The sequence below is a fragment of the Lutzomyia longipalpis genome, chromosome 2 (assembly GCF_024334085.1).
Source record: "Lutzomyia longipalpis isolate SR_M1_2022 chromosome 2, ASM2433408v1".
NCBI classification, from domain to species: Eukaryota; Metazoa; Arthropoda; class Insecta; order Diptera; family Psychodidae; genus Lutzomyia; species Lutzomyia longipalpis.
Window position 1 is genome coordinate 6,358,156 of NC_074708.1, and position 25,259 is coordinate 6,383,414.

Here is a 25,259-nt window from a genome sequence, read left to right on the forward strand (position 1 = left end):
AAAACAATCTTTTGTCTAATTTCTCTGCTCTTTTGCTTTTCTTTGCCTTCACAAATATTCATTGAATATAATAAAGTTAAAAACAAAATTCTTTTTTTCTTTCAAATCTCTCAACTAAAGGCAAAAGAGATCTGGTTATGTTTGAAAGAAGAAAAAAAAAAGAATATGAGGAAGTATCGTGGAGAGATATACTTTTAGCAAACACGGGGCAAACACACTGACACAATTATAATTCACCGACTATCTTACGTCATAAGTGGCCTACATTTGGTGAAAATGTATGAAAATGTGCAACATCGCCACGCCACTCTTATTGCCTTCACTTCCACCAAACCCCAGATTCCCCCATCGTACCGGGAAATTGATGAGGTCTGGAGGGGGCGCAAGGATAGATTTGCTCTGTATATGGGATAATACTTGTAAGGTACACAGGCTGAATTCTCTTTTGGTCTCACTCCTGCACACACCCCTAAATGGTTCAAATGTGAACAGCTCCACAGTTTTCCCACTGACCCAATTTTCCCGCTGGTGACGTCAAAGAGAAACGATAAATGTATGACTATATAGACGAGTATATAGCACAATATATATAGCATACTGGATGACTTTTGGGTGAGTGAGCAAGGGAAAAAGAAGACTACCCCAGGATGGTGTATGAAAAATTATAATATATAGCATAATATTGTGAAGGATAAAGAGCATAGAATTGTATAAAATATACAACATTACTGTAGCAAACAATATCAAACCATTGTTACATTTATGCATCAGCTGTTTGTTAAGGAAAAAAAAGAAAGAATAATTTGAGGTTCCCCTTAAAATGATTTTCCATTAAATAAAGTTTCTATTAATAACAAAGAAGAGCCTAAAATTTACGATTATCCCCAAAAAAAACTTATAGGCGAAATTGCAAGAGACATTACTTGTTGCAATTTAAAAGAGCCATGATTCGCTTCGTGTTCCGCATGTGGACAGGAAATTGTGTCAAAGGGGTGACATTGGGTGGTGGATGGAATTCTCACACGGCACTCATTTTCGCACATTTTCTCTGTGCTTTGCGCTAAAAATATCCCATGTCATAGCCAATTCTCTCAACATTTTCTCTCCTCGCTCTCTCCAAAAACCAGAACAATATTATGTTTGGTTCCCGTAAGGACGAAGAGGAAGCACAAAGTGGTACGAGAGCGGTGAGAGAGTAAAATTATTGTGAGACTGTGCAGGAGCAACATCCTCTCAATGGTACATTCATGCCAGGTCAGAGGTTCATCGACCTCCGAGGTCGATACACTACCTAACATTTCCCGTATTGAAGATATTCATGCGTCATTCCTATCATAAAACTAATTTTAAAAAAATAATTAAATTCTTTTTCGATATTTTGGATAATGTCCGCGAAGTATGAGAACTCTTTGATCAATTAAAAAATCTTTTATAACGATTTTCTTTTTTAATTTTTTATGTAATTATTCATTGAAAAAAAAATTCTTCACTTGTTATTTCATCAATGAACAATGCAAGAGTTCGTCGTTTATATAATTTTTCAAAGCTTAAAGTTTTTTTAAAAGAATCTCTCACGTTATCTGGGAAAGTAAAGAAAATTAAATATGAAAATTAATGTAATAACACTAAACAATTACATCAATTCAAACAATTGCTAAAGTGAATGGATCTACGAGAGAACTTTCTTCACTACCTATTGGAAAAGTATGTCAAAGAAGTATATATTGAAAACCACTGACGTAATATATGATTATAAAACTTGATGACGCAAAATGAATTTTCTAATAGGGTGCATTTTTCTCACTTGAATTTCATCTCAATGTTTTACGAACAGAATTCAGTCTTTATCCTTAATTTCTCTGTTTTAATTCTTTTAATTTTGTAAAAACAAATAGTTAGAACATGCACAAGAAATAATAGAAAATTTTCAAGAAATTATATAGGTATATTTCCTTTCATTTAAAGAGACATAAATATTTTTTTATTGATTTAGAATTTTTTATTAATTGAGAGGTATTCTTTTTGGTATATTTTATTCATTTTCAAGCATTTTTTCTTTACAATTTTTTTTTCAATATTTAATTGGACATTACGTATTGTTCATTGTGAATACCGCGGAATGAATGTTCAGCCCCTTTTCATTCAAAAAAGGAAATCCTTATTCCCATTATATATTCCTGTATTTATTGATTATGTTTCCCAGCAATTATATACCTACCTACTATGAGACATTTGCCTCCCTCTTATTGATAAAACCTGTCCATTTGAGACAATTCTGATATACATACATAGAGTCCTCTAATAAAGTAAAATTGCTAAGTTAATAAATATATGTACATATGTATGTATGCCACCCTTCCATCAATGGGTGGGTAAAAAGAGATGAACGCGAGGACACAAATATGAGGCTGGAGGAGATAACGAAAACTGTGGCAATGTTTCAGTTATATTTTTAATACGTGGCACATTCAAATCAATGTGACTACGTCACTACTTCGTGCCCAATCAGCGAACGGATCCATTCAAAAACAGCGAAAAGGACGCATTTCTCCACACCCCGCAGTACCCCTCGCTCTATTGCTCTGGGCACGTTCTCTTTTTTGATTCCTGCGAGAGAAGGAGATTTTCTCTCACAGGAAAAGTGCTTTTGTGGAGGAAAACACGATGCGCCTGTTTAGCAGGCAACTCCACAATCAGTTATGTTTCACGTGCGGAGCAGACAAGACGGGTCTCTCAGAAGAACTTCCCTAAATTTACTAATTTTAATTTTTCCCCAAACCCTCCAACAGTTCAAAGATTAAACTTTGATAGAATCTCCAAGTGGACTAAATTCATCTTCCAAACAATTTTCGTGATAATTTCATTCAAGAGTCGAAAAGAATTCTTATCATCAAAATTATCTTTAATGAATATTATTTTTTAAAAAGAAAACTTCTTTCGCGTAATATTTCTTTTGTTCTTTTAGTGAAAAGTGAAAGAAGCTGTGAACAGGTATTTGCCCAATTTTTTTTGAATTTTTCACTTTTTATGTTTTTATGTTATTTTTCCTTAATCCATTTATCACATAAATTGGAAAAATGTTGAGTGGAAAAAAAATTAGCCAAATTTTTATTCCATAAATAAATCGCCTTCAACATTAAACGATACTCTCTCTATGATAAGTATTGTTGTGCTTATGTTGGCTTCTCCACTCTACAGTACAAGCACTAACTCACGAGGTCGCACACTGACGTCATTCCCGTTTTATGATCATCCCTATGCTCCAGTTCTGTGGGAAAAGCTCTGTGAAAAGTGTGTCACGGATGGTTAAATTGAGGGATTCCAAGAAAATTTCATCTACACAAATTTCAATAATCTATTTTTCTCTTTAAAAAAAATAAATATATGTAGAATTTTATTACATCACACCTGCACTTCTATAAATATCCTCACTTTTGGTCTACATTATTTTTTTTTCTCAAAAGTCATTGTGCTCATACAAGCAGAAATTGATCGAATTTATATAGCAATTTCATCAATTTATTTAGAAACATTTAACAATGTCTCTGACATTTTCAATCTCTCCTACACGGTCCTTAAAATATTTTTCCTATTTTTTTTTCAATTTATATATTTTCCATTTAACCATCAAAGTTAAACGAAAAGGGACGAGAGGCTTTTCACTAGTTGTAAAGACGTTGCAGGCAGAGCATAATATGTAATTTAATGTTCACGGATATATTTTTTTTTTTTGCATGGATATGAATTGATAATTAATGCATACATAATGTACCAAAAGTGGTGAGAGATTTAGCGAGAGAGAGAAAATTATGTGCAGCAACTGTACGTACATACAATGGGGCAGTAACCCGAATGACGTCATACTTGCTCCAACATAGTCAAGCACTAAACCCACTATGTATATGTATCCTCTCCGTGCCCCACTAACCTACAACCTCCCTTGACATCTCGTGCTGCCTCTCCACCACTCCGAGGACGTTGCTCGCTCAATTTCTCTCCTTTTAAAAGCAAAATGTTCTAAAAATAGAACATCCCGTCGTTCGTGGCGCGCTCCATCGTTCATAATAAAAAAACGTCTAAATAGATCAATTCCATTTTTTTTGTCTTAATCCTTTGGAGTATTAACTTAATTTTAATCAGAATTATGATAAGAATAATTATGGATCAATTAAAACTTTTTTTTTAATATTTCTAAAGCTGTAAATATTATTTTATGAGTGTAATATTTAAGAGAACAAATATTTTAATCGTTATTCCCGTAAATTCTATTTATTTTGCGGTGCTTGTTAATCTATTAAACCACCGCCATACCATTCATCTAACTATGTACGTACATAGCTTGCTGACAAAGTTTCCAGGAGAGCATGACGTCATTGATGACGTACAATCGGGATGAAAATCTAGGGAATATGTACTCCCTGCTGGGATCATTCATCCCATTTAATATTTCAAATGGAACCCTCAATTGCTTCCCAGATTTTGCTCTTTTAAGCATAGAACTTTGTCAATAATTATTTACTTTCCATTCTCTTTTTTTATAATTTTCAAATTGAACATAAATGGGAGAGAATTAGAATATTCTATACGATCTAAAATACGGTACAAATTCTATTTTAATTCTTGCCAAAATTGTATTATTATTCTTTGCTAAAAATAGAAGGTTTTGTTGGTAAGTTTCATTATGAATATTTCCGCATAAATTTAGCATATATTTCATGAAAAATCTCCTGCGGGAAATGCGAAGAAAGAAAAGGGAATGCTGGGAAAAAGGAGAAAAGAAGAGCACGAATGAGAGAGGAGCCTATGGAGGTTTTCTTTATTAATGAAAATTTGAGAAAATTCTCCTCTCATCCAGATCCTCTCATTCAATGTGGTGAAAATGTGTGTTAGTAGGTCATATGGAACCGCCCACATTTATGAATGACTCCCAGAGTCATTCATGCTCGCGAAATTCCATGCAACCCCACCGAAGATGCTTCACTTTTTTTTTCTATTCACATTTACCGCATTTTCCCTTCATTTTCCCATGGACACCCTTCTCTCTTCTTTATTCACATTATGTCTATATTTTTTTCGAATGAAAAAAAATTATTTTAATTGTAATCCGTTTAATTTCTCACACAATTAAGACATATTTATGAGGAAAAAAGTACCAGGCGCCTCCATGTTTATCAAAGATTTTTTTAGACTTTAGTATACTCTAGAACTTCTTTTTCAGTGAATAGCCTTAAAAAATTCTGAGAATATTTTGTGCCAACGGACGAGGACTTTAAGTCTATTAAAATATGATCTTACTTGAAAAAAAATTATTTGTAAATATAATTTAATTTTCTAATGATCTTTTGGCGAAAAATAGAAATTCCATGCTTAATATTTAGCGCCATAGCAGAATATTCGGTTTATTCTAGAAGAGATTTCTCCTTAATTACTTTGTTTTAGGAGATAGGGAAATGATTATGGAACGTATGCTTTAAATAATAAATAATAATTTTTTTTTGTTTCAAATTTGAATGAAAAATCGTTTACAAAATTCTTCAAGATTCCATAATTATTGAATCAAATCTTATTTGTGTTTTTTTGCCAACAACAAATTCTAAACTAATTTTTATTGCAATCTCTTTCACCTTAATTTTTTTCCCATAATTCCCTACGTTGACATTTTCTAACGCAATAACTTATAGAAAAGATAAATTTTAATTTAGAAAATTAGCAAAAATTCTGCAAAAGTTCTTATCCGAGGTCAGTTTCTAACATTAAATCCCATCATATGGATGGCTTAAAATCCTCTCATTTTTTTTTCAAGTATATGTAAATTGCATAGAAAGACAATCTGGTGCGAATGTGCAAAAAAGGGGACGAGATTTAATATTTGATACGTCCAAGAAGCCATATGGAACGTCATGTATTTTTTCACATAGACCCAATCTAAAGGTGTGAGCGTTGAATATGGAAAAAAAACTCCCCAACTATTCTTTTTCTTTCTAAAACAAATCAATCAGAATAATTTCCAGTAAATCCAAACACGTATTATTTATTAAACATTCAGTTTTTTTTAATATGAAATAAAAAATTGTTAAGTAAATTTGTAATAGATAACAACCACCCACAGTATTGTGGAATGAAGTTGTTGGGAGTTGTAGCCATCAGGGTGGTTATAATGCAAAAGAACACCATCTTAGGGATTCCCTTCAAGTGCACAAATATCCACTCTATGCATTTTCATTGGCTTCAATTGAAAAGAAAATATTTTCACCGGCACCTACACCCATCCTGACTGAGGCTATGAATCCGCAACACCATCACCCAAAGAGGTTGATTGACGAACAAAATTTTCATTTCCAAATTCAACAAGAAAATTATTCTTCTAATCATTTTTCTTTCAACGTGCAAAAATTATTTCCCGTTCCAGAGCGAAAGGGGGAAAATTTTTGAGCTAAAAGAAAAAAAAACCCTGTATGAGGAAAACCTCCATGTGAGGGTTATCTTTTGAGGAAGAGAAACAACCATACAAGTATTTAAATCCTATCGATCCTCATACGTGCTCAGATCCAACACATTGTCACCCAGCACACCGAGTCATATGATATGCCTTCGATAGAGATGAGAACCTTTGAATTTATTTGAGGCGCTTCGTTAACATTTTTATTTGTGAAGATCCTTGAGAATGAAAAATTTGCTTAAAATAGCAATTGTGAGTTGATCATAATAGCTAAGACACCTTTTGTGCTATAAAAGATCTAGTTTTTTTTTTCTTATATGAATTTAAAAATAAATACAACAAAAATACAATTCTCTAAGCCATAAGAATAAGTGTAAATGTAATTTTCCATCTTTTCCAGAAATAATGGATTAATAATAATTCAGTAAACTATTAAATCCAAATGGTGTGTGTCTAGGGTGCCAGAAAAAAAAGATTTTCTTTCAAAAAATGGTCTAATATTTTTATTTTATTATCTTTTAATACAAAATTACTTTTTGATGAGTTCTTTTTTCTTTGCTAAAACTTATCACAAAATTTTTATAGCAAAAATTAAAAGAAAACTTTGAGGAGAATGCACAAATGGCCATTTCGACTCACATATCCGCATTTCCCACCTCATTGTCACCGTTTGTAGCCCTCACAGAGGGTGGCTCTTTGCACCACAAGCGCGGGGTGGCTCAGTGTCACTTGCCCTGACGTACCCAGTTATAAAAGCCCTAGCATTTGCTTTCAATCTTCCAGTTTCGTTTTCTTGCTCTCCCTTCCAACAGTTCCGCCACTTTATTGGACACACCACATCCACCCTCCTCCCCCCAAACCCCGGTGTATTTATTGAGAATTTTTGTGAGCCAGGAAATTGTGATTTATCACAGTTTGAGTGTCCTATCGGTCAATTAAGGAAAGATTATTTTGGTGCGCTAGAAAAATTCAAATTGTCACGCGGTGGTTTAAAATTAATAATTGAGCGGAGTATATTCAAAAAGACACACACGGTGTATTTGAGAGAAAGTTTTTAAACACATGGATGGAAGGACTGGTCAACTATCCAATATTTCCCATCATACACACATCCCTCAACTTACAATCAAGTGTGAATTTTTAATGAATCTCCAGCCCGAAGAACTGTGTGAGAAACAAAACGATTCACCATATGCGGGATATGGTGGCGTGTATTATTCAAAACTAGACGACTTCAGTTAATAATTTAAACTACCTGTTAAGGTAAATGTGTAATATACACTCACCTGTAATGAGTGTGTGGAATGGAGTTTGAATCTATGTTGTGTGACTGTTGTGTGACTGTTGTGTGACTGTTGTGTGCGCTGTGTGTCACCTGTAATGAGTGTGTGGAATGGAGTTTGAATCTATGTTGTGTGACTGTTGTGTGACTGTTGTGTGACTGTTGTGTGCGCTGTGTGTCACCTGTAATGATTGTGTGGATGTTGATTCTATGTTGTGTGAATGGTGTGTGAGCTGTGTTGTCTCGTCACCTGTAATGATTGTGTGGAGTGGATGTATGTGTCCGGGTTGAAGGACAATAAAATTTTTGACTTCTTCGTCCTTCTGAATTAATTGGATTTGGAGGAAAATTTGGGCTTTTTCGCTCCTCTTTGTGTTGGCACGTTAGTCTCTTTGTGATTTTTTCCGGAAGTGACCCTGACAGTTTTGGCATGTTTTTGTTTTTGTTTCGTCTTCTTCTTCTTCTTTTAATTGCTGTGTGGAATTTATTTTGTGACGCATGTTTGTCAAATTTTGTGTGCAAAGTGCGTTAACATGCTGGGGGGGCCTATGCTGAGGGCGATAGTCCCTCAACCATCATGACTGATGATGGGGAGTTATCTTCCTGCCAACGAGCTCCCAGAGCTTGTGCATCTTTCTGGTTCCATCTTGCGCTGCTGATTGCTTGATAGTTTGCGTCACCACGCACAATGCTGATATCTCCAAATGCTAACAATCTGTGCCTTGCGCTTCTCAGCTTGAACGAGAGAGCGCCATGTGACTTCCAGTTGGTGTTGACTATCGTCCTTGTCTTGTATTCTGCAGGTGGGTTCCTAATAACTTGGTGATGTGAAATGTTTAGATTGGATCTGACCCTTGGGGTCACTTTCCCGTGGAGACGTGGAGAAATCTCATCTTTCAGGTCTTGTGATTGACGTCTGGGGTTTACTGGATGGCGCTGGTTTTGACTGGGAGACTGACGAGGTACCGTTGGAGAACCTGCATATAGAACCTCCCGTGGTGTTGAAACAGTGGCAGCCATGCATACAGTTTGTTGAGCTGGCATTTGATTCCGATGGGCTCCTGAAATTACCCATCCAAATTGGGTTTCCTTCATGATCGGAAGTCCGGTGCCCAAACGGATTATATTGTGGGTTAATATATCATTGTAGAATTCATTTCCTATTAGTAAGTCAATCCCCTGTGGCACATGCCATGCGGGATCGGCCAGGATCAGTTCGTCTGGGATTGGAATGTCTTGGGTGTTAACCTCCCAATTAGGAAGCTTCTGTTGTAGGATGGATGGGACAATCTGACACATCAGTGTGAAGCTAACTTCCTGATTGGTTCGCGGCTTCACCACACATTTCATTTCATATTTTGATTGGGTTGTTCCTGCGCCTGCACTACCGATCACCGTGTCTGAGCCTGAGAAGGGCAGCTTCAGTCTTTGTGCAAAGGATTGCGACAAAAGGTTTGCCTGTGCACCCGAGTCCAGTAATGCTCTACACTGAACCAGGTTCCCATGTTTATCGAGGATTCTGACTACAGCCGTCTCCAGGAAGACTCTTCTGGCCGACTTAGAGGAGGTGGACGAACCAACGAGCACCGCTGATTGCTCCACATTCTCATGCGTTTGAGATCCCTGGGATTGTGTGTCGTCATCTTCGGCGACTTGATCAACTGTGGCTACGGCTGCGGTGTTCAATGTTGGTTGAGGAGTAGCGAGCACAAATGCGTCATGAAGAAGCGTACTATGAGGTCCTGCACACTTCCTGCATGCGAAAAATGTACATTCCTTGGTCTGATGAGTATCTGTGAGACATTTGCGGCAGAGTTTATTGCTGCGAATCAATTCTAGGCGGTCGTTGGGAGCCATTGTTGTAAATATGGGACATCTAAAAATCTTGTGGTCTGTTTGGTTGCATGCATGACATCGAGCGGTGGAATTGGCGGATGTGGATGCCATGACTGTGCTGTTGGACCCCCTGGTGCCAAATGGTACTGTTGAACTCGGTCTAGTTGGAGCTGAGGTTCCCTTGGACACTATTGGGTGACATCGTTCAATGGATTTCATGCGGTTTTTTAAGAATTGCATGAATTCTGGAATGGTAGGAGAGTTGCTGGTTATCTCGCGAGACCATAAGACTTTCGTCTCCTGATCAAGTTTGTTAAGCAACAAATAGATGACCCATGGATCTCTGCTAGACACGCTCATGGCATCCAGTGAGTTCAGCACTGAATTTGCTGTGGTATAAAGTTCCATGAAGCTTGCCGGGGTTGGATTGGTAACCGTTGCCATCTTGCAGAACTTCTGGACATGGTGGTGAACAACGGCAGCCTGGTCTTCATAGTGTGACAAAAGCACGTTCCAAGCAACGGCATAATTGTCTGCTGACACCGCCAAATCCTCAATCAGTCGCTTGGCAGTTCCCTTCACCGACATCATAAGGTATTGCATTTTTTGGACGTGACTTAGTCTACTGTCTCTGTCTACCATGGTGGTGAACATGTCCTTGAAATGCTGCCATGCAGTATATTCACCAGAAAACTCAGGAAGGGAAAGGGTTGGTAGTCTTGGGAGTGCGTGGTTATGATTTTGAGTTCCACTAAGAAGTGCCTCTCCAATTTTGTCCAGGAGTCTTGTGTTCCTCATTTCCGCTCCCGCTTGAAACTCAACGAGACGATTGAGCACTTCTCCCAGCGAAATAAGGTTCGGTTGCATGGTTTGAGGTATTGGGGTATGTAGTCGGGAGGGTCCCGCATGGGGCTCCCAAGGAACATTGTCCGAAGTGGAAAAGAGGGGTTTATTCGTAAGGGATTCAGGAATAGAATGAAATGCTGAGGGCCCTTGTTGTGGTTCATGGATAGTCACCGGTGGACCCTCCTGTTTAGCTTCATCTTCCTCCGGGTCTTCGCATTGACTCAATAATTGCAACAGCTGAGATGTAAGTCGCTCTATTCTAGCCTGCAAAAGAGCGTGCTCTTCTGCTTCATTTTCCTTAGCTGTCTTGCTTGCAACTAACGACTCATGCACCACCTGCAACTGTACTTCAATGTCTTTAAGCTTGGTAAGATTCCCCTGTACATCCACCTCTGTGACCACCTGTTGCTCAGTAGTGACCCTTTCCACATATGCTTCGATTCTTGTGAGGTGCCCTTTAAGGGTGATTCTCTTCTCCACTAAAGGCATGTCGAATGAATTATGCCCTTACTTTGCAAAAAACTGGGAACTCGGGGGATATTATAAATATTTGGCAGAGCAATTTCTAAACGAGGACTGTAATCATTTAGCGCTGCTTCCGAGTCAACTCAAATTGGTTGACCAAGGTCTCGGAGGACCATAAAATGTTAAGGTAAATGTGTAATATACACTCACCTGTAATGAGTGTGTGGAATGGAGTTTGAATCTATGTTGTGTGACTGTTGTGTGACTGTTGTGTGACTGTTGTGTGCGCTGTGTGTCACCTGTAATGAGTGTGTGGAATGGAGTTTGAATCTATGTTGTGTGACTGTTGTGTGACTGTTGTGTGACTGTTGTGTGCGCTGTGTGTCACCTGTAATGATTGTGTGGATGTTGATTCTATGTTGTGTGAATGGTGTGTGAGCTGTGTTGTCTCGTCACCTGTAATGATTGTGTGGAGTGGATGTATGTATCCGGCTCGAAGGACCATAAAATGTTAAGGTAAATGTGTAATATACACTCACCTGTAATGAGTGTGTGGAATGGAGTTTGAATCTATGTTGTGTGACTGTTGTGTGACTGTTGTGTGACTGTTGTGTGCGCTGTGTGTCACCTGTAATGAGTGTGTGGAATGGAGTTTGAATCTATGTTGTGTGACTGTTGTGTGACTGTTGTGTGACTGTTGTGTGCGCTGTGTGTCACCTGTAATGATTGTGTGGATGTTGATTCTATGTTGTGTGAATGGTGTGTGAGCTGTGTTGTCTCGTCACCTGTAATGATTGTGTGGAGTGGATGTATGTGTCCGGGTTGAAGGACAATAAAATTTTTGACTTCTTCGTCCTTCTGAATTAATTGGATTTGGAGGAAAATTTGGGCTTTTTCGCTCCTCTTTGTGTTGGCACGTTAGTCTCTTTGTGATTTTTTCCGGAAGTGACCCTGACAGTTTTGGCATGTTTTTGTTTTTGTTTCGTCTTCTTCTTCTTCTTTTAATTGCTGTGTGGAATTTATTTTGTGACGCATGTTTGTCAAATTTTGTGTGCAAAGTGCGTTAACACTACCTTCCTCTGTACGCTCCACCCACCCACCATCAACTTTAGAGGACGATGCACAGATAATTGTGCGTATTGTGCACGTGATTCTCAAATTCAACCCATACAAAGTGCCTTCGAGACATTATTAATACCTCTCTATACGATAAACTACTATGAGAAATTTAATAATAGTGCTTGGACACATTACATAGAGAAATATACCTATATGTATGTATAAGAAAGCTCAAAATTCTTCATTTATGCTTTTAGAAAATTATGTTGTACATGTAAGTATAATTTGTGGTATTTTGCTGTATTTAATTTTGAATAACATTAAATTGCAACAAATTTTATCAATGCTAAACATGCTAAATGAAGACATGGAGGAAAGGCCTTTGAAATTATTTTCCCATTTTTTTTTTAACGCAAAAGAGGACAATCGAGATTAAATCTGCATTTGAGCCTTTGTTTAACAAATTCTTCATGATTAAAGGAATCAAATCAAGCAAAATTTCTACGAATTTGTGAAAAAAGAAGACTCCCAAGGCCAATAAACAAACCCTTAAAAGTCTAAACAAATTTTCTATGAGCCTTATAAAGAATATTTTATAGTTGGACTTAGATCCCAATCTAAGTTCTTTTTCTATTGTTAGATTAATCATAAAAATCCTTTGAAATTATGGAAATAGTGTAAATATTTTTTCACTAAAAAATATCATTTAATTGATTTAATTTAATTTCCATGTCTTTTTTAATTTTTTTTCAGGTGTAAAACTCATCAAAATTGTGCATTGTCTGTTGGCCCAATGCAGCTGCTGGCCACTGCACAAGATTAGAATTTGAGACTCTTGTGCGTGTGACAGCGGCTATGGTGGGTTGATCTTAAAGCTTCTAATGGAAGGAATTCCACATTTACTTAATGAAAGGAAAATCAACGTTGGATGCAGCTTAATAAAGCAGCGTGTAAAAATTTTATAAAGAATAATTGAATAAATTAATTATTTGAAGACAATAAAATTAGTTTTCAATGAATGGACTATGAATTGACTATTAATTAAACTTAATTTATGTAAAAACAAACTTACCAATTAATTGGATCTTTCGTTCCACTTTATCAAGCTCTTTCAGGATCGATTGGAAGCTTTGATGTTTACCCTAGAATTCCAGGATCTTCATTGTCTGGCTGGACATCAAAGAGATAATTTCCCTTGTTCACCTCATTCTGTTAGAATCTGGCAGGAGGCACAGGAGAGATGATCTGGATTCTGGAAGTTTTCAGTTTCCATCTTTGTGAAAGATCAACACCATTCTGAAATTGTGGAATTAAGAGAAAAATGTAAATTGACATGCAAATGAAATATAAATAAAAGCTTCTTGAAGCTATTTAGAGCATTTTTATGTGAAATTTATGCAGAATTAATTATTATTTTTAATAAAAATTACCTTTTAATTGGGGTGTAAAAACGATATTTTGTCCTCTCGGAAATGAGTCATCTTAGGCTGCAGAAGAGATGATTTTTACGTTAATTGGTACCCCTTGAATGTAGGAATTAATGATATTGAGGAAAACTTAGAAAAGTCATTGAAATTTTAAAGAAAAAGCATTAAAAACTTAATAGAAAATTAAGGAAGAATAATAAAAACTATTGCCTCTAAAGTGAGATGCAAATAGGTGTGCCATTTGTGTAAAAGAGGGATAGCCTATTCCCCCCAATTTCTCTGATTACATTGGAAATGAATTATGGATATTCATAAGACATGTCTGATCATTATCGTCATTATCTGATATTTCACATAAATCTCGTGGAAAATCTTATACTGAACCGGAAACTTAATGTAAAAGTTCAAATTTTCTTTGGTTCTAGCGGAAAACCAACGGAAAATACGAGAAAACCTTGAAAATTCTTAAAATTTGCAACTTTACATTTTGGCGCTTTGCTGCGACGGTGGATATCCAAAGAACTATCCTTGGAAATTCTTTAGTGGGTTGTTTTTATACACACGTGCAAAAATATTTTTCGTGGCTTTTTTGTTTCTCAAAAAATTGTAAAAAATGAAGGTTGCAAAGAAGAAAAAGGTATCCAAGAAGAACAAGAGTTCCTGGAGGAAGCACGTGGACATCACGGATGTGGATAATTTCCTGGAAAGTTCACGTCTTGAGGAAAGAATAGGGTTAGTTTTAATTTGACTTTCCCAAAAGGATTTCTTTTTGCTGAATTTTCTCAATTTTCCAGGTCTTTTAAGGATGTTGCCGACTCCCAGCTTTTCCAGGTCGACAAAACTCCCAGCAAGAAAAGCCAAAAGGTATCGGCTAAGGAAAAACGTCGTCAAAATGCTGCTCGGCCACTAAAATGCCTCCAAGCACTGGAGAACACATCAAAAGTTGGGGATCCACTGAAAGCCAGGTGAGTTTTTTAATTATTATCCCTCAAAGTGGGACGTTGACTAATCTCCTTCTATTGCAGGACAAAGAGGAAAAACCTTAAGAATATGGTGACCATGAAGCATGCTACAAGGAAACCAAAAACAGAAGAAGCAGCACAGAAGGAAAAGCAAGAGATTGCCTTTGATCATGATCTCTGGAGTTCAGAGGAACCATCCATTGGGAATGAGAAAGTGAAAGATGATTTGGACACAAATTGGCTTTCCAAAAAGGTCGTGGATCATCATCTCCGGAACACGGGCACTGCAAACTTCCGCGTACCAAAGACAGCTCGTCGGATTACCTCAAAATTGAAGGCCTTTGAACCACCCCATCCAGGAATGAGCTACAATCCCAAGCGGGAGGATCATGTACAACTCTTGGAGGGTGTTGTGAGCACCGAAGAAGATTTACTGAAGAAAGAGGCACATCTCAATCGAGTAACAAAGGAAATGTTCAGCAAGATGTCTCCGGAAGAGCGTGAGAAGCAACTTTTGCAGGAAATGTCTGCTGGTTTGGGATTTGATGTGGAGATTAAACAGGAGGATGAGATAAAGAAGGAATTCTCCGAAGATGAAAGCTACGCAACGGTAAATCCTCCCGTGGAACGGAAACCCAAAAGCAAGAAGGCCCTTCGAAAGAAGGCAGAAGAGATTGAGAAGAAGAATCTCTTGCGCAAAGCTAAGATGGACAAGAAGAAGAACAGCGATATTGTGCAAATTGGAAAGCTCAAGCAGTCAATTGTGAAGAAAGAAATGAAATTGGCCAATAAACGCAACAAGGAGGATAAGGAGGAAGCTGAGAAGGACTTTAAACCTCGACGATTGGGTCCACTGGCTTTCAAGGAGGTTGACCTCGATGTGGCATACCCTGGGGAGCTAACAGGGAGTCTGAGAACGACCAGAAGTCACGGGAATATCCTAAAGGATCGCTATGTGAGCCTCGAGAAGCGCAACATGGTGGCTCCAAGTAAGCGACAAGGTGTCCGGAAGCGTCACAAGGTGAAGTCCTACATCAAGAATACCCACAAAGGTGTTCTGGAGAAGCCAATAAATGCCTACAAGCCTCGTCAGAGGAAGTAAAGGATTGCTGGACATTATTTTGTTTAAAATCCCTTATAAATAAAGAGAATATTAATGGTTCAATGAATTTTCTTTATTTTTACGATTGTTCATGAACCTTTGATGGTTTCTAGGCAGATGACACTCATCCCAGGACGTTGGATCGTTGACCCAGACTAAGCCAATCTTTCCTTTTTGGCAGGTTCTTGAACTGCATCGTTTGTCGGGTAATTTTATCTACATTCACTAGGGTCCAAAGATTCCAAAAATATGCTCCCGGAAAGAATAAATTAAAAATTGGAACCGGAAGAATTTTCCAAAAATTAGCAAGAATTTCACAGTAAACTGCAGCATTTTGTGGGACATTTGGATGCAAATTGGGGTCATTTTTGGGGCGCACTAACTATAAAATCATAACCTTCCTGTCAAAGTTTGTTTTCAAAAGAAAAAAAAATCATATAGAAATTGAAGAAAATTTAGTGAAAAATAATTGTATGAAAATGCGGGAGAGTAGTGCTCCAGTATCTCTTCTCATCCTCAATTTCTTCCTTGTGATATCTGCCACAAATCACTGGCTACTAACAAAGGAAGGGAAAATTCAACCACAGGTGCAAACTTCTTCCCCAAATCTCCACTTGAGGGATAACTTACCTACTTTTCTCTTTGGTGTTGCAGGTGGATTCTCCGTACTTCCTGAGACGTCCCGATGATCTCATTGCTTTCCTCAATCAGAGTAAGCACCAACAGCAGGTGGACACTCTGTACGCTGAGCTACTTCACATAAAGACAGATCTCAGAATGAAGATAAATCACGTTGATTCCTACACTGTGGATTTTATGTATCAGACAAAGTGTATTGTTCAGTACTTCCTGCAGGAGAGTGATCTGCTTAACTCCGTAACCACAAGGAGCTACCTTAGTCGTCTGTATAAGCCTGACGTGGATTCCCTGACATTTGTTGAGGGGGGAATACCAAAATGTAGGGACTTTCTGGAGCTTCCATTCTCCCTTATGTGTTTTGAACATCTCGACGGGATGTACAACCGGAAGAATCTCTCCATGAATGTGGAACAGACCCTCCTGCTGCTCGGATTGGAGCTGTCAAATCCCCATTTGGGGAATATGCTCGTGACGAAGCTCAGGCGAGATCCGTATGCTTGGAGGTAAGTTGGCCTGAGATTCCAATTGATTTTAATTTTTGGCATTAAACCCTCACAATTGCCATCAGGTATCACACCCTTGCGTCGCTGTATTGGCGCTCAAAGGGAAATGCATTGGAGGCCCTTGAGTGTGCACGAAGAGGAGTCTACCTGGCACCGCGGCAGTTCAAAGACATTGCCCTCTTGAGCCTGGGCACCATCCTGCAGCGCTCACGAAAGCACGCAGACGCCGTGATTGTCCTGGGGGCGGCTGTTGATCATGCACCAACAGCTGAAAATCACATGGCTCTAGCTAATTCCCTTGTTCTCATATCAGAATTCAATCGTTCTGTTGTTCACTACGAGGCCGCACGGAGTCTCGATGCATCCCTATCGGACAAAGTGACGCACATACGGAATTCAATGGTGTGCTTCAAGTACATCAAGAAGCGCCTCCTCAAGATTGCCGCAATTCTCGATGAGATGTCCGAGAAGCTGAAGCTCTACGATGAGCGCAAAAAGCTACTGGAGGAATCGCTGGAGAAGTTGCTGCAGGAGCAAGCCCCACTGGCGTCACGTGGCAACCAGCAGCGTGATGAGGGAAATGATTTGCACCAACGTGGGCAGTATTGTTCAACACGATACCCCGCTGGGTCGTCGGAGCCCGTACTCTTCTGTGACTTTGTGTCGGACATTCAGATGAAGCTCGAAACGGGAGATCTCAGTGTGGATCTCATCGTGACGTACCTCGAGCACGCCAATGAGCTCATTCACACGCACATGCGTACCATTGGGGTATTTGAGCAACTCAATGTTGACAACATTGGGGATGATGACATTGAGAGTCTCTTCAATGGCACAGAACTCCTTCCGCCGACTGATTCCCCAGCGGCTATACCATCCACAGGGGGATCTCCGTAGCTCGTGACTACAGAGCCCTACTTCCCCTAAAATGTGCCATTGAGACGGCGTTTGTACATAAAACAAAAAAACAAAGCAACTATGCTCATTTTACTAGTGAAAGAACTGTGATGTCTCGCGGATCACACACGCATTCTCTATTAATATTTTAAGTGTCTCGTGATTCCCCACCCCCGCCCCCCAAGAGCTGCCTCCTTCCAATGAAAATTTATACCGCCAGAGAGTCCCGCAGAGAACCTAATTTGAAAGAAATTAAGAAAATTATTATTTGAGAGGCTGCCCACTGGTGCAAAGCATTTTACGGCTATAAAGCACCTTTGTGGTGAAAGTATGATAAAGAAGCCCAGAGAAATGGGATTTTTATTTCAATGAACAGACTGTAGATCCCATATTTCATTTCTTTTATTATTCTTTAATTTAATTTAGGCCTGTTGAACCAAAAATTAATAAATTTAATGAAATACTCAATAAAAAAAAAGTCTTTTGGAAATTTCTTTAAAAAATATTTTGCATTGGTTGAAAGAGAGGAAGATAATGGCTCTCCAAAAGGTGAAGAAGATGAGGCAGTTTTAATCATTTAAAAAAAAACTCAATTTGCTCATGAAATCCCAGAAAATCTTGGGCCAAGACAACTGATATTTATGTAGGAGGACTGTTTAGTTTTTTTTTTTTTTAGTTTATATCAATAGATGTTCTTAGCCGTAATCCAATGTAATAAAGTACAAAATGTTCTAGCAAAATTAAACCCTTTTTAATTTAATCTTTAGTCATGCATTGCTGCTAACAATGGTGCGTGTGCGTATTATCTGTTGCGGTAACTCGAAAGGAGAGCAATGAGGATTGCAATTGAGAAGATAAAGTGGAAGTTTTGATGCCTTCTGGGGGCGGAATTGCACAAATCTCCCTGGCAGAAGCACATGAAGACCTTCTTGTGATTGAAAACAGTGTACGCACATCGATCCTCGGAGTCTGAAGGACCTCGCTGGACGCACATCCGTTGCGTGGCAATGTCGTAGTCTGTGGCGGGAAGGAAATTCCACCAATTAAATCATTTTAGCTCTTTTTTTTTTTGATTGGGAAAGAAATTCCTCAAGTGACTCACCATCTTCACGAAAACTGCTGGCTCCTTCGATGACCTTACCACACCATCCTGATGCACATGGGACGGCTGTGATGCCCCTCACATCTTCAATTTGCGTTGCATTGAAGCGAAAGGGATCTTTGCAACTACCAAGATCACCTCGAGATCTACATTGGTAGCACCGTCGCAGAATTCCTATTGCAGCACAACGTAAAAAAAAAACAAGAGATCAAATTACAAACTTGCTGACCTTGCACCACCCAACTTATTAGTCATTTCTCCGCATTTTCTTTCAATTTTCCCCACAATTTCCACGTCCATGTGCCCCCGTTTGTCAATAACAACCCACTAAGAGTCCATTCAAGGGCTCCATGCATGGAAAACACCAATGAAAAGTGTGGGAAAATGCAACGAAAATGAGTTCAAAGAGAAAAGACATCAATGATCGAAGAGACAACGAACCCGCATTGAAATCATTCAAGAATTTCTTACCTTCTGCAACGTGCAAATTAAAAAGAACTATCACAGCACTTGTGGTAAAGAATAATGTGAATAATCTGCTTCTTTGCATTCTAATTTTTACAATATTTTTAATTATATTACAGAAAAAAATCAACTCTTGCAAAAATGAAAGTCTGGCAACTTCTTCTTCTTCTTCTTCTTCGCTGTTCCAACTTCGTGGAAGATTTTCATTGACAACGCGCCAAAACCGCGCCAAGATTTAAAAAAAAGGTTACTTTTCGTATTTTCTTCATTTTTCCGCGAGGAAAAGAATTTCCCAGAGAAATAAAAAAGCGACAAGATTGAAAAGTATTAAAAAAAAATTGCAAAGAATTTAACGAAAAGTCGAGAAAATTGCCATAAAATAAGCCAATTTGGAAAAAAAACATAAACAAAGTGACGTCACAGCATTCAAAACAACCAAACAGTTAAGTTCAGGACAGAAGATGAGTACCAAAGAGATTCCTGAGGCTCCAGCCTATGAGTTAGATTCCCTGGACTCAATGACCGTCAGCATGGCATTCCTGGTGGTGTGTGCAAATAATCAACTGAAGAAGCAAACAGCTGAACTCTGTGAAAAGACTGAGAAGGCCCACAAAAAGCTGGAGAAGTACCATGAAATCCTCAGGGGAATTGAGGAGAACATAGAGAAAATTGTGCAGATTATCCATATAGAGAAGTCCGTGGATAGTGTGCACAAATACGTTGAGGATCTCCGTGGTTTGAGCGAGGATTTGCTGCGAAGCTTCCAAGGATTCGTGGATGATACCAGGAGCTTGGAAAATGTTGTGCAGAATATTGACTGGACGGGGCACAAGGAGGAAGATTCTGGGAATGTTGAGACATCTGTTGACAAAATCATCGAGTGCCGAGGAAAGCAGGAGGAATTTGAGAGTGCTGCGAGTTCTTTTGGCCAATCTATTGAAGCCTGCATCAGGAATTTGGATAAGATCACCAATAGAACCAAGGAGATGTCTCTTTCGTGAGAAATTGATTTATATTTGATTTATTTGATTACAATAAAATTGATTAAACATCTCAAATGTCAGAGCTTTATTAGATTAGACCCCAAGGACTTCTTCGTCATTGGTATTGATGCGCTTCCGGACACTCATGCAGGATGGGCAGACAAACTCCCCGGGGCGGTAGTCAGTCGTGCTGTAGGCCTGATCATGGCAGATTACGTGGAAGAGATTGGTGCAAAAGTCACAGGACTTGAGCTGATGCTCCCCGGGGCGTGAGCAAATGACGCAAACAGGCGGTGGGGGTGTAATCTCCGTGGGTGAAGATGTGGACGATCGACTTTGTGGTGTCGATGCCACCGATGTCTTCTCCTCATTTGACAATCTCTGGGCCTTCCAATGCAACTGACGCCGTCCGCGTGCCCCACTGGGGCGGAGTGAAACGAGATCTTGAAAGTCGTAGTGAAAATCCGTGCGTGCCGTGCTCTGAATGTTGCGCTTCCGGCGTTCCGGACGACGATTCTTCAGTGCATCGTTGTAGGAATGCGTGTAGAGGCCGAAGAAGCGCAAGAATGACTCCTGATTGTACGTGGACGGCTCCGGGAGTTCAGGCGGGAGGTCCACGAGTGGCATAAAAACCTGATCCTCTTCGGATGGTGTTACAGATGATTGCGAATTGCTCGGCGATGATTCCGTATCGCTTTCGTCCTTTATGCCACGCGGCGGTGTCACATGCTTATCTCGCATACTTTTGGCATTCTTCAGGGCAGCCAGGAGCTTCATACGGCTCCTCTTTACTGCATTAGCTCCGCGGAAGTATTGATTTTTATTCCGCATCTTTTTGCGTTTTGCCTTCATCTGCTGCTGCTGCCCCCGAATCCCACCCCCGCCACGTGATGCCCCACCCAGGGATAACCTCTCATTTTTGGGCTTCAGCAGTGATATCTGCCCTTTCTGCGGGGTAGTCGGTGTCGATGAGCTCTCCAGTCCGTACTTCCGCATAAGTTCAGAGTCCGTAAACCTCCGGCGGATGCTCACGGGCTCCACATTTGCAAAGGTATTCTCAAAGTGATAGTACAGATGCTTCGAAAGATAGGCATTGTAGAGATTTGTATCCAGCGGAGTATCACTCATCTGGCACGCTTTGTGATGCTTCTCAATATCCTCGCGCAATCGCACAATCAAATCCCGCTGATCCTTCATCAAATCCCGAATATCATTCTCCAATTGCTTCAGGATCGACAGATTGTTCCTACTCTGAAAGTTTTCAAAGAAAAAAAAAAGACAATTTTACCCCACAAATCCCCACAGACTCAAGTAATTGAACTTACCAGGGCATTTTTGACCATCCGGATTGCACAAATCTGCAAGAAAAACCAAGAAAACAGAAGATTTTCATAAAGTGTTCACAACTTTTATTCATTAAGCATTTACCTGATGTACTTTTATGTAATCCCGCAGGACTTTCTGGCAATACACAATATCATCCTTAATATCCTCGGATATCTTAAAATTATTAACAACCGCACTTTCATATTCGCTTACGGACATTTTTCACGATTTTCCGCAACAAAAATAAAAGTTTTTCCGTGTCGCGTTTCCCTCGAATTTTGACAACAAGGGGCATGGAAGCAAGAACTGATTCCACTGATTCTGGAATCACTTGGAAAATTACACAAAAAAGCAATTTTCTCGCGTTTTATGTCGAATTTTCCGTCAGAGTGTGGTTTTTTGAGTTCCCGGATGTGGTGCCGCGTCGATTGGGCATCAAAAATGGGGAAAATTCAAGTTTTCCTGCAAAATAAAATTTCCCAGTGTAAAAAGCAATCCATCCCGCTCTTATTCTCGTTCCCTCTCGCTCGCACCTCATTTACTGAGGGAAATGCACAGTAAACTCGTTAGACATATCGTAGGAATTTCCCGAATAAAGTTTCAGTGGTTTGAAGGATTTTTTGGCGGGAAATGGGAGTTTCCCTCCAAATTCTAAAATTGGTTTTAATGAATTAAGAAAATTCTTTATATTTAATTCATTTTTACAATTTCGGTGTTAACACGTGAAATAAATTCAATTATAGTAATTGATTTAAATTAATTTGAAATCTATGTGGGCTACTCCGGATTCTTCTGCTGCCTCTTCTATGTTCCTGGAATCATCTTTATGGGATTTTATTGGGGGTTTAATTGGTAGCCCAGAAAAAGAGAAAAAAATTACTTAAAGTCAAAATTATCTTCGGCTTGGTAAGTTGAGGAGACCTCGCAATCTATGGTGGGATCCTGTGAAAGAAAAGTAACGAAATTTAGTTGAAGAAGGAGAATAAAATAGAAGCATCCAAACCTCATTGTCTTCCTCATTGTTGGTCACATTGTTGGATGGAGGAGACTGGATATCTCGCATCCAAGCAATGATGTTGTTGTGACCGGAACTATCGGAGTACCTCGATGGTTCTTGCAACTGTCGTTCGAGGAAACTCGTCTCCATGTTAATTCTGTGCTCTTGGAGTTGCGCAATGCTGGCAGTGACATTCTGAATTTTCTCCTGAACCTTCGATAGTGCATCATCCTTAAGAACATCCTGCAATGCTTCCTTGCGCTGGCGAGCCTTAGAAATCTCTTCCTCCATAATTGTGATATCAAGCTTCCTCTCGTCAATAGCTTTGCGCACTTGCTTGTTCTCCTCTTCGAGATGTTTCTTCATCTCATCACTTTCGATCTGCTTCTGTGTAATCTTCCTATCGAGCTGAGCATTCTTCTCTCGCAACTCCTTTATCACTTTCATCTCCTCCGTCAACGCAATGTTCAACAAGGTCGATCGCTCTTCACGTTGATGTTTGACTTTACGCAGGAGAGTATCCATTTTAGCTCTATCAGCTGCATCAAGGGCCGCATTTAATTCTTCCTTTTCCTTTATCTGCGAATTAACATTTGCCAGCTCGACTTTCAGTGCCTTCATTTGCTTCTTCATGTCCGCAATATTCTTCGTCTTTGCGTGAATCTTCTCTGAAATCTCCTCAAGATCTTCCTCAGTGTAATTCTGCCTCTTCTCCAGTTCATTCTTCAATGCAGAATTCCTATCGGTTACCTTCTTCAGCTTTGCACGAAGACGATCCTTTACTTCTTCTAGACGCCCGACATTGTTGTCAACGCTCTTCTGGGTTTTTTTTGCCACTTTGAGAGCCTTCATTGCAGATTCCACGTCTTCGGCAGTAGCATCCAATTGCTTCTTCTTTCCTTCCAAGTCCTTCAGCTCCGCAGCAAGGAAATCTCCCGTGAAATTGATAACACTGAATTGATTTCCCAACTGATCGGAAAACAAGCCGTACCTGGAAATAATGTGAAAATTAACAAAAACTTTCAAGAGAATTTCCTTAAAACTTCCTCACTTTTTCCTGATTTTCTCTTCCAAATATGCGCTCTCCTCGTGAATATTGGAAAGCTCAAAGTTGAACTTTAGAAGCTCACGGTACTTTTCCCATTTCGCCTCCGTAGCAGCATTCAATACGGCAACTTTTCTCTCCATTTCATCGCAGCTTTCCTCTCCATCGCAGCTAAGCTCATCGTCCTCCACTACATCCTGCTTCAGCTGCTGAGAATTTCTTGAGGGATTCATGACGCTTCCGGAAGCTTCTTTGTTGAATAACGACGCCATGTTGGATAAAGAACAAAATGAAGATGATTTTTGCACAAGAAAATCACTTTTGGCGAAAGATCTTACGTTTGAACGAAGCACAAAACTTACCTGAAGCTTATGTAAGTTGAATGAAAAGGGAATTTGCGGAATTTCCCAAGATTTTCGCGCTTTTTTTTAGAGAAAATTTGAGGAGACTGAACTTTTTGGCGCCTGCTGTGATCGATAGTATTGAGTACAATATCGATATAAACCATATAATCGATAAAAACAAAACCTGCGGGCCGCGTCGATTGGGCTTCAAATTCAAAAACGGGGAAAATTCAAAAATATTTATTTTTATTTTTGAAAAAAAAGAGAAAGAACGTTTTGAAACTCTGTGACGTCTCGCTTCCACGCTGTTAATTTTTCTGTGTAAATGAGACGCAATGCTGCGAAATATTCGTTTTCTCTCGCTCACACTGTGTTTTTCGCGATTTTCTCATATTTTCCGGGGTTTTTCCCATCTGGGTGTGGTTTTTTGACCTTAGAAGGCGACGCCGCATCAATTGGCATAAAAAAATTCTCCAAAATGTAAAAAGTAAAATAATGAAATAGCTATAGTATCTTATCCTCTCGCTTGCATTTCAAATACATAATAGAATTCCTCAGACATGTCGTAGGAACTTCCCGAATAAATTTTCAGTGGGCTACTTTTCAGCTTGTCAAAAGAATTTTCTTTCGTCGGTGCGGTTCTCCTCAAAATAAACCCCAAAAAGTAAGTAAATACACTTGATTTTCCTAATTGAAACCTTCCTAAGCACACCCTAGTACACTGTTTAACACAAAAACCCTTTGGGGGAGGTTTAACAGCCCATTGGAATGGGAAACAATGTAAATCTTGTTCTAACCTTAAAGAAAAAGTTACATAATTTCATGAGATTCCTGCTCTTCCTCCACTTCCAGACAAGATGCCACTTCTTCTGCGAGGAGCCCGTATGCTGGCCACGCGTGGAACGCGTTTCCTGCAATCTCGTGGCTATGCTGATGAAATGAAACTCACATTTGCGGCTGCAAATCAAGTTTTCTACGACGACCTGGAAGTCCGGCAGATTGACGTGCCCACCTTCAGTGGGAGCTTCGGTATTCTCCCCAATCACGTACCAACATTGGCTGTCTTGCAACCCGGTGTGGTGCAGGTGTATGAGAAGGATGGTGCTTCGAAGAAGTTCTTCGTCTCCAGTGGCACCGTCACCGTCAACAATGACTCTTCCGTACAAGTTCTCGCCGAAGAAGCACATCCCCTTGAAAGTCTCGATGCTAGTGCTTGCCGTGAGGTTCTTCAGGCATCCCAGCAGCAGTTGTCTTCAGCTCAGAATGATGTGGTATGATCTCTTGATCCTTCTATTTTCAAAAGGAAGTAATAATTTTTTTTATCCTTCCAGGCAAAAGCCGAAGCAGCGATTGCAGTGGAAACGGCGGAAGCTCTCGTGAAGGCTGTCCAGTAAGTCATTCTTCTTAAAGAAAAAAAAAATAAATAAATAAAAATTGATTCAGAATAGAATGTGAAAAATGTAAAGATTGAAATTAAAAAAAAAACTTAAAATCCATTTTTTGTGATATTTATTTCCTAAATCTCTCACATAATTTTTTA

The 25,259-nt window shown here is 39.2% G+C and overlaps 7 protein-coding genes across 11 annotated transcripts; 3 read left to right on the forward strand and 4 right to left on the reverse strand.

The window, feature by feature from the left end:
• Positions 1-8,108: 8,108 nt before the first annotated feature.
• LOC129788855 (uncharacterized) lies at positions 8,109-11,927 on the reverse strand. 4 transcript variants are annotated; one of them, XM_055825251.1, is made up of 4 exons: positions 11,654-11,927; positions 11,497-11,585; positions 11,257-11,324; positions 8,109-11,078 (listed from the first exon to the last, which is right to left on the reverse strand). In XM_055825251.1, the coding sequence occupies exon 4, from the start codon at positions 10,890-10,892 to the stop codon at positions 8,268-8,270; it is 2,625 nt and encodes an 874-aa protein (XP_055681226.1). In that variant the 5' UTR covers positions 10,893-11,078; positions 11,257-11,324; positions 11,497-11,585; positions 11,654-11,927; the 3' UTR covers positions 8,109-8,267. The 4 variants fall into 4 exon arrangements, with proteins under 4 accessions (XP_055681226.1, XP_055681223.1, XP_055681224.1 ...); XM_055825248.1 differs by lacking the exon at positions 11,497-11,585 and having other exon boundaries at positions 11,586-11,927; XM_055825249.1 differs by having other exon boundaries at positions 11,497-11,927.
• A 1,948-nt stretch (positions 11,928-13,875) lies between these two features.
• LOC129788858 (ribosome biogenesis protein NOP53) lies at positions 13,876-15,481 on the forward strand. Its single transcript, XM_055825253.1, has 3 exons — positions 13,876-14,086; positions 14,149-14,319; positions 14,380-15,481. The coding sequence occupies exons 1-3, from the start codon at positions 13,968-13,970 to the stop codon at positions 15,416-15,418; spliced, it is 1,329 nt and encodes a 442-aa protein (XP_055681228.1). The 5' UTR covers positions 13,876-13,967; the 3' UTR covers positions 15,419-15,481.
• A 296-nt stretch (positions 15,482-15,777) lies between these two features.
• On the forward strand, positions 15,778-18,197 carry LOC129788856 (tetratricopeptide repeat protein 17). Its single transcript, XM_055825252.1, has 3 exons — positions 15,778-16,005; positions 16,073-16,560; positions 16,626-18,197. The coding sequence occupies exons 1-3, from the start codon at positions 15,892-15,894 to the stop codon at positions 17,455-17,457; spliced, it is 1,434 nt and encodes a 477-aa protein (XP_055681227.1). The 5' UTR covers positions 15,778-15,891; the 3' UTR covers positions 17,458-18,197.
• On the reverse strand, positions 17,842-19,202 carry LOC129788860 (protein quiver). Its single transcript, XM_055825255.1, has 3 exons — positions 19,031-19,202; positions 18,560-18,733; positions 17,842-18,474 (listed from the first exon to the last, which is right to left on the reverse strand). Exons 1-3 carry the CDS (start codon positions 19,107-19,109, stop codon positions 18,260-18,262), a joined length of 468 nt encoding a protein of 155 aa, XP_055681230.1. The 5' UTR covers positions 19,110-19,202; the 3' UTR covers positions 17,842-18,259.
• An 815-nt stretch (positions 19,203-20,017) lies between these two features.
• Positions 20,018-21,639, reverse strand: LOC129788859 (uncharacterized). Its single transcript, XM_055825254.1, has 3 exons — positions 21,436-21,639; positions 21,333-21,365; positions 20,018-21,258 (listed from the first exon to the last, which is right to left on the reverse strand). Exons 1-3 carry the CDS (start codon positions 21,550-21,552, stop codon positions 20,101-20,103), a joined length of 1,308 nt encoding a protein of 435 aa, XP_055681229.1. The 5' UTR covers positions 21,553-21,639; the 3' UTR covers positions 20,018-20,100.
• Positions 21,640-21,994: 355 nt separating this feature from the next.
• LOC129788861 (uncharacterized) lies at positions 21,995-23,992 on the reverse strand. 2 transcript variants are annotated; one of them, XM_055825258.1, is made up of 4 exons: positions 23,738-23,992; positions 23,382-23,622; positions 22,337-23,321; positions 21,995-22,275 (listed from the first exon to the last, which is right to left on the reverse strand). In XM_055825258.1, exons 2-4 carry the CDS (start codon positions 23,606-23,608, stop codon positions 22,210-22,212), a joined length of 1,278 nt encoding a protein of 425 aa, XP_055681233.1. In that variant the 5' UTR covers positions 23,609-23,622; positions 23,738-23,992; the 3' UTR covers positions 21,995-22,209. The 2 variants fall into 2 exon arrangements, with proteins under 2 accessions (XP_055681233.1, XP_055681232.1); XM_055825257.1 differs by having other exon boundaries at positions 23,382-23,625.
• A 271-nt stretch (positions 23,993-24,263) lies between these two features.
• On the forward strand, positions 24,264-25,215 carry LOC129788862 (ATP synthase subunit delta, mitochondrial). The gene is made up of 3 exons (XM_055825259.1): positions 24,264-24,383; positions 24,572-24,990; positions 25,051-25,215. Exons 2-3 carry the CDS (start codon positions 24,577-24,579, stop codon positions 25,111-25,113), a joined length of 477 nt encoding a protein of 158 aa, XP_055681234.1. The 5' UTR covers positions 24,264-24,383; positions 24,572-24,576; the 3' UTR covers positions 25,114-25,215.
• The last annotated feature ends 44 nt before the right edge of the window (positions 25,216-25,259 follow it).

Bases quoted from the DNA above. Each gene is read 5' to 3' on its own strand.
- LOC129788858 (XM_055825253.1), top strand. From the start codon at position 13,968: ATGAAGGTTGCAAAGAAGAAAAAGGTATCCAAGAAGAACAAGAGTTCC. The intron at 14,087-14,148 runs GTTAGTTTTAAT...TCAATTTTCCAG, and splicing joins CGTCTTGAGGAAAGAATAGG to GTCTTTTAAGGATGTTGCCG. The intron at 14,320-14,379 runs GTGAGTTTTTTA...CTTCTATTGCAG, and splicing joins GGGGATCCACTGAAAGCCAG to GACAAAGAGGAAAAACCTTA.
- LOC129788855 (XM_055825251.1), bottom strand. From the start codon at position 10,892: ATGCCTTTAGTGGAGAAGAGAATCACCCTTAAAGGGCACCTCACAAGA.
- LOC129788862 (XM_055825259.1), top strand. From the start codon at position 24,577: ATGCCACTTCTTCTGCGAGGAGCCCGTATGCTGGCCACGCGTGGAACG. The intron at 24,991-25,050 runs GTATGATCTCTT...TTATCCTTCCAG, and splicing joins CTTCAGCTCAGAATGATGTG to GCAAAAGCCGAAGCAGCGAT.
- LOC129788859 (XM_055825254.1), bottom strand. From the start codon at position 21,552: ATGTCCGTAAGCGAATATGAAAGTGCGGTTGTTAATAATTTTAAGATA. The intron at 21,366-21,435 runs GTAAATGCTTAA...TTTTTCTTGCAG, and splicing joins ATTACATAAAAGTACATCAG to ATTTGTGCAATCCGGATGGT. The intron at 21,259-21,332 runs GTAAGTTCAATT...GAAAACTTTCAG, and splicing joins GGATGGTCAAAAATGCCCTG to AGTAGGAACAATCTGTCGAT.
- LOC129788861 (XM_055825258.1), bottom strand. From the start codon at position 23,608: ATGAATCCCTCAAGAAATTCTCAGCAGCTGAAGCAGGATGTAGTGGAG. The intron at 23,322-23,381 runs GTGAGGAAGTTT...CATTATTTCCAG, and splicing joins GAAGAGAAAATCAGGAAAAA to GTACGGCTTGTTTTCCGATC. The intron at 22,276-22,336 runs GTTTGGATGCTT...TTTCTTTCACAG, and splicing joins ACAATGAGGAAGACAATGAG to GATCCCACCATAGATTGCGA.
- LOC129788860 (XM_055825255.1), bottom strand. From the start codon at position 19,109: ATGCAAAGAAGCAGATTATTCACATTATTCTTTACCACAAGTGCTGTG. The intron at 18,734-19,030 runs GTAAGAAATTCT...GTGCTGCAATAG, and splicing joins TAATTTGCACGTTGCAGAAG to GAATTCTGCGACGGTGCTAC. The intron at 18,475-18,559 runs GTGAGTCACTTG...TTCCCGCCACAG, and splicing joins CAGCAGTTTTCGTGAAGATG to ACTACGACATTGCCACGCAA.
- LOC129788856 (XM_055825252.1), top strand. From the start codon at position 15,892: ATGAAAATGCGGGAGAGTAGTGCTCCAGTATCTCTTCTCATCCTCAAT. The intron at 16,006-16,072 runs GTGCAAACTTCT...TTGGTGTTGCAG, and splicing joins AAGGGAAAATTCAACCACAG to GTGGATTCTCCGTACTTCCT. The intron at 16,561-16,625 runs GTAAGTTGGCCT...AATTGCCATCAG, and splicing joins CGAGATCCGTATGCTTGGAG to GTATCACACCCTTGCGTCGC.